This window comes from Trypanosoma conorhini, assembly GCF_003719485.1.
Source record: "Trypanosoma conorhini strain 025E chromosome Unknown Tco_14.4_contig_00772, whole genome shotgun sequence".
Classification (NCBI taxonomy): Eukaryota; Euglenozoa; class Kinetoplastea; order Trypanosomatida; family Trypanosomatidae; genus Trypanosoma; species Trypanosoma conorhini.
The window spans coordinates 2,000-7,584 of NW_021704860.1; the positions used below are offsets into that span (position 1 = coordinate 2,000).

A 5,585-nucleotide genomic window follows, 5' to 3' on the forward strand; every position below is an offset into this window, starting at 1 on the left:
ACAAAAATTACATGCAGCGCGGTGAGGTTGTCGCGACGCTGCAGGACAAGGCGGACCGTGCCGCCGTGGCACAGAAGGCCGACAAGGTGTTTGTGGGCGAGCTGGAGAAACGACTTTTGGGGCGCATAGCCGATTTGGAGGAGCGCCTGACGATCTACGAGGCGGAGCGCGCGGAGTTTCGCAGCATTCTGCGCTCCGTTGTGGACTTCCACCGGCGCGGCGAAGAGGCGCGCCACCGCGGCAACAGCCACCGCGGCAGAGGCGGCGGCAGAGGCGGCGGCAGCGGCGCCCACCACACGACGGGGGTACTGCCCAACTTTGTGGTGGTCGACGAGGCGGTAGAGCCCCGGCAGGCGCGGGGGCTTCAGTCGTTGGTGGCGTCGGAGCCCCGTGCACCGGGGCACGCACCGGCGTCACGCAGAACGCACAGGCCCGACTCCGCGAGCTCCCCGGCGTCGGCAAGGCAGCAGCAAGAGCAGCAGCAGGAGCAGCGGCAAACTCAGCTCCAGCAGCAATCTCCGGGTGGCACGGCAGAAGCAGCTGTGGACGGGGGGATGCAGTCCGTTGGCCTGACGGTGAATCAGGAGGCGTATGCAAACTATGTGTCAAGCGAGCTAAATCGCCGCGTCGTTGAGGGCCTCCCTCCGCTGCCTTATGAGCGGTGGCGTGAGCCGTAATCCCTGCCGGCTGCCACCTCTTTTATTTCTACTCGATGTATGCTACTGAAGAGATTCATGTGGGACTGACTTCCACCGCTTTTTATTTCTCCTTTGTTGCTTTTGTCTTTCATGTGGCTGCCCTACAAAAAAAAAAGTGTTGTTGCATGTCTGTTTCTCGTCCCTATAGACGGCGAGCTTTTTGCGCCTCTCTTCGGTTTCCTTTTTCGTCGCCCTGCCGCTCAGGGAGCGTCACCCCACGTGTTTACGGCGAATGTTGTTTTCGCCGGCGAAGATGTGTATTGTGTTATTGCTTCTGGTGCTGTGCGGACCGGCAACAGGTGCCGCCGCCCAGGTTGACGTGCACGTTGTCAACCTCACCGTTGTGGCCGTCGGGTGGCCGAGAACAGTCGAAGAACTGTCGCATTATACGAAAACTGTGACGTCTGTTGTCTGCGGCCCACTGGCCAGCGCCGCCGCCGCCGCCAACCGAACTCCAATCCCGTGCGGCGGCCTACTGGCGCCAGTAGGTGAAGAACAACTTTCAGTGCAGGTGTCTGCGTCGACGGCCTCCCCGGGGAATGCATTTCTGGTGCGCCGCACATTCTGGGACTGGGCGCAAACCAGTGCCCCCGCCATGCTGGAGGCCCTCACCAATGCCGTGTCCGCCGTTGCACCGACGCCACTGTCGACGCTCTCGAAGGTGGCCGGGGTTTACACGGTGCCGTGCCGCAGCAACGCTGGCTCGGCGGTTCTCCCACTGTGTGAGACCACGAACAACTGCCTGACGTCCATTATCGTGGATGGGTTGGAGGAGGATGTGAGTAGCGTGTTCTGCGGCTACGTCCCCAGCCCATGCGGCTCTTACATCGCGGCGAAAATGCTCTCTTCAGACCAGGTGCTGGTGAACATCACCAATCTTCCGAACACACTCGAAGTGGCCCTTCTGTTCATGGATCAGGTGCGCAGCTCTGTTCTGCACGCCAGTCGCATTCAACTCTACTCGGATGGCCAGTTGGCGCTAATTTACGCTACAGACGAGAATGAATTGTACGATAAAGGCATCAAGGTGCTGCCGCAGTGCGGTGTCGAGACGGCGCTGTGGATGCTCTCGTTTATTGCCCTTATTCCCATACTGTTTCTTCTATTCTGCTACCTTTGGTGCATGGGGCGTCATCACGCAAAGAAGTTGGAGCGGAAGGCCATCGTTGAGGATGAACTGCGGGCTCAGGGCATGAGCGACGCTCAGGGGGCGGCGGGGAGTGCGCCGGGCGCACAGCGATTCGCGACCTACGCCAGTGACTACCCACAAGAAATGTCTGCAAGCCAGGTGAGGCCAGAGCAACAGCAAACGGATGCGTATGGAGGCTACAACCAGTTCGTCGCTGGGGAGAACTTTGCGTACCCGCAGGAAGTCGCTGATGACGCGCAACGAGAAGGCGATGCGGTAAATGACGTGTATGCACAGCAGGCGTACAATGAAGTGGAGGAAGCCGCATTTGGCGACGAGTACGTGGAGCCCAGTCTCGCAGCGACTTATCAAGACGGTGGGATGCGTGTTGAGGAGAGTCAGAGTCATGCGCCCACGCGGTTCTCAAGTGAGGAGGAGTCCAGGCCGGTAGAGAAGGCGGGGTATGAGGGGAGCGGGCGGGGCACGGCATCACTGCGTGGCCGCACCTCCGCCCAAGTTGCCCCTGCCCACCGCCAAGCCCCCTTTTCTGTTTTGTTGTACTGTAGGCGGTGGTCGTGGGAGCAGCGTCTGGCCGGACAGCGCACGGCTTCCCCTGTTGAACTGCCAGCCCACCGATGCTGCCTGTCCGGCTGTGGCCGGCGGCTTCCTCTCTTCCCTCCGCCGCTGACGTCTCTTCTCTTGAATTTGCTCGTCTCAAGGCAAACACACAGCCGCGAATAATACGAAACCAACAACAACAACAACAACAAAAAGTGATTTGAAGCAACACTCCAGTCCAAGGGGTAACAATGTCAGATGGACAGCCCGAGTGGACCAACGCGGCCGCAGCGGCGTTGCAAGAGGCCGTTGCCACGGCGCGCAAGCACAGCAATGGCTACCTGGACCCCGTCCACCTGGCGTACGCGCTCTTCAAGGACGAGAACGGACTCCCCTCGCGCGTCCTGAAGAAGCTTGGGGCGGGGGTAGTGTTGGACGCCTTCATGGGCCGCATTGAGGCAGTCCCCACGCAAAGCCCCGCACCGACGCAGCCGCGCCCCAACACCGATATGACGCGTGTGCTAAACACCGCGGAGCAGAAGCGGGTTGCGTTGGGTGACACCCTCCTTGCCGTTGACCACCTCCTTCTCGCGCTGTACGAGAGCAAAGACGTGGCCAAAATCCTCAATGCCGCTGGCGCCGGCAGCAAGGCGGTGGAGAAGGCCTTGGTGGAGCTGCGCAAAGGAAAGAAGGTTACTTCCGAGTTTCAGGACCAGAACTACGAGGCGCTCTCCAAGTACGCCACGGACCTGTGCAAGCAGGCGGAGGAAGGCAAGCTGGACCCGTTGATTGGTCGGGCCGATGAGGTCTTGCGCACCATCCGCGTCCTCTCGCGGCGAACGAAAAACAACCCGATCTTGATTGGCGAAGCGGGCGTTGGCAAAACCGCCATTGTGGAGGGCATTGCGCAGCAGATTGTCCGGGGCGACGTGCCAGACACCCTCGCTTCTTCACGCATCTTTTCTCTGGACCTCGGCGCGCTCGTCGCCGGCGCGAAATACCGTGGCGAGTTTGAGGAGCGCCTCAAGAGTGTCCTGAATGAAGTGCGGGAGAGCTCCGACACCATCATTCTCTTCATTGACGAAATCCACCTTGTGCTCGGGGCGGGCAAGTCGGAGGGCGCAATGGACGCGGCGAACCTTCTGAAGCCGATGCTGGCACGCGGGGAGCTGCGCACAATTGGCGCAACCACCCTGGAGGAGTACCGCCAATACGTCGAGAAGGACGCGGCCTTTGAGCGGCGCTTCATGCCAGTGCACGTAAAGGAGCCAAGCCTGGAGGAGTGCATCAGCATTCTCCGCGGGTTGAAGGAGCGTTACGAGACACACCACGGCGTTCAGATCACGGACAATGCGGTGGTGGTTGCCGTTCAGTTGGCCGACCGCTACATTACGGGTCGCTTCATGCCCGACAAGGCCATCGACCTTATTGACGAGGCGTGTGCGAACGTGCGTGTGCAGCTCAGCTCACGCCCGGAGGAGATTGACCAGCTGGAGCGCAAAAAACACCAGCTGGAGATTGAGGCAAAGGCGCTTGAGCGTGACAAAAAGGAAAAGTCGTCGCAGGAGCGATTGAAGGCCGTCAGGGGGGACATTCAGCGCGTGGAGGAGCGTCTCCAACCACTACTGGAGCGATACAATGAGGAGCGCAAGCGCATCGATGAGCTGCAAGAAATGCAAACCCGCCTTGACGAGAAAAAGACGAAGCTGGAGCGGGCTGAGCGGATGCGGGACATGGAGCTCGCCGCCGACCTCAAGTACAATGCCATACCCGCCATTCAGGACCGCATCCGCTCGCTGAAGGAGGAGATTGAGAGGGAGAAGGCCTCCATGGTGCAGGAGAAGGTGACGGAGGTGGAAGTTGCGGCGGTGGTGGCCCGCTGGACGGGCATTCCGGTGGCAAAGCTGAGCAAGACCGATCGTGAGCGACTGCTGCACCTCTCGGACCACCTGCACCGCCGCGTGAAGGGGCAGGATGAGGCGGTGCAGCGCGTCTCCGAAGCCATTCTGCGCTCGCGCGCGGGCCTTTCGCGGCCGCACACTCCCACCGGCTCCTTCCTCTTCCTCGGCCCAACGGGCGTCGGCAAAACGGAGCTGGCGAAGGCGGTTGCTGTTGAGCTCTTCGACGACGAGAAGCACATGGTGCGCATCGACATGAGCGAGTACATGGAGCAGCACGCTGTCGCCCGCCTCATTGGGGCGCCGCCGGGCTACGTGGGCCACGAGGAGGGCGGGCAACTCACGGAGCCCGTGCGCCGTCGGCCGCACACGGTGGTGCTGCTCGACGAGGTGGAGAAGGCCCATCCCTCCGTATTCCACGTGCTGCTGCAGGTGCTGGACGACGGCCGGCTGACGGACTCGCACGGCAGGACCGTCGATTTCAGCAACGCCATCATCATCATGACCTCCAACCTCGGGTCGGAGCACCTGGCCCACGTGGGCACCTCGCCAAAGGCGTGGGAGGCGACACAGGAGAAGGTGATGCAGGTGGTGCGCAGTTACTTCCGCCCGGAGTTCATCAACCGCCTCGACGACATTGTGCTCTTCCGCCGGCTCGGCTTTGGGGAGCTGCACGACATCATCGACCTTATCATCGCGGAGGTCAACGAGCGGCTGAAGAAGCAAGACTTTGTGCTGGAGATAACGGATGAGGCGAAAAATTTTGTGCTGGAGAATGCCTTCGACGCCGAAATGGGTGCCCGCCCGCTGCGTCGTTGGGTCGAGAAGCACATCACCACCGAGGTGAGCCGCATGATTGTCGCGCAGCAGCTGCCGCCTAACAGCACCGTGAAGGTGTCGGTCAACGGCAGCCAGGGCAAACTCGCCTTCATGGTGAAGCGCTCCTCGTCGTCGTAATGGCGTGAGGTGCGTAAATTTCAAGGGGCGGTGGTGCGAGTGGGTGAGGGGCGCAGAGGGCTCAATTCCCTCCAATTACTATTATTATTATTATTGCTCCTATTATCATTGTTATTATTACTATTATTGATTGATTGATTGATTGATTGATTGATTTGTTTATGGCTTTTGTTTCTTGCGTTTGCTGCACCTGCTCTTTTTTACCTCCCAATTACTGGCACGATCTTTGAGTCCACCGCCACGATTAGTGGGCAAGCCTCTTCAGACCATCACTGATGCTCCAACATTTTTTAAATAGGAAAAACTTTTTCTTTCTGATACAAACGGTGCGGCACGAAAGGAAAA

General features: G+C 59.9%; 3 protein-coding genes across 3 annotated transcripts in view, besides 5 other annotated features; all 3 read left to right on the top strand.

The window, feature by feature from the left end:
• The window catches only part of Tco025E_08403 (uncharacterized protein), a gene marked incomplete at both ends in the record, with an annotated part of 780 nt that extends 651 nt beyond the window's left edge, over positions 1-129 (top strand). The window contains one exon of the mRNA XM_029375253.1: positions 1-129. This exon is cut by the window's left edge and continues 651 nt beyond it. Within this exon, the coding sequence (XP_029224643.1) occupies positions 1-129 (129 nt within the window).
• An 83-nt stretch (positions 130-212) lies between these two features.
• Positions 213-288: a microsatellite.
• Positions 289-463: 175 nt separating this feature from the next.
• Positions 464-514: a microsatellite.
• A 416-nt stretch (positions 515-930) lies between these two features.
• On the top strand, positions 931-2,568 carry Tco025E_08404 (uncharacterized protein; the record flags this gene model as incomplete). The annotated part of the gene is made up of 1 exon (XM_029375254.1): positions 931-2,568. The coding sequence occupies one exon, from the start codon at positions 931-933 to the stop codon at positions 2,566-2,568; it is 1,638 nt and encodes a 545-aa protein (XP_029224644.1).
• An 8-nt stretch (positions 2,569-2,576) lies between these two features.
• Positions 2,577-2,600: a microsatellite.
• A 36-nt stretch (positions 2,601-2,636) lies between these two features.
• On the top strand, positions 2,637-5,240 carry Tco025E_08405 (101 kDa heat shock protein; the record flags this gene model as incomplete). The annotated part of the gene is made up of 1 exon (XM_029375255.1): positions 2,637-5,240. One exon carries the CDS (start codon positions 2,637-2,639, stop codon positions 5,238-5,240), a length of 2,604 nt encoding a protein of 867 aa, XP_029224645.1.
• Positions 5,241-5,314: 74 nt separating this feature from the next.
• Positions 5,315-5,365: a microsatellite.
• Positions 5,366-5,396: a microsatellite.
• Positions 5,397-5,585: the final 189 nt, after the last annotated feature.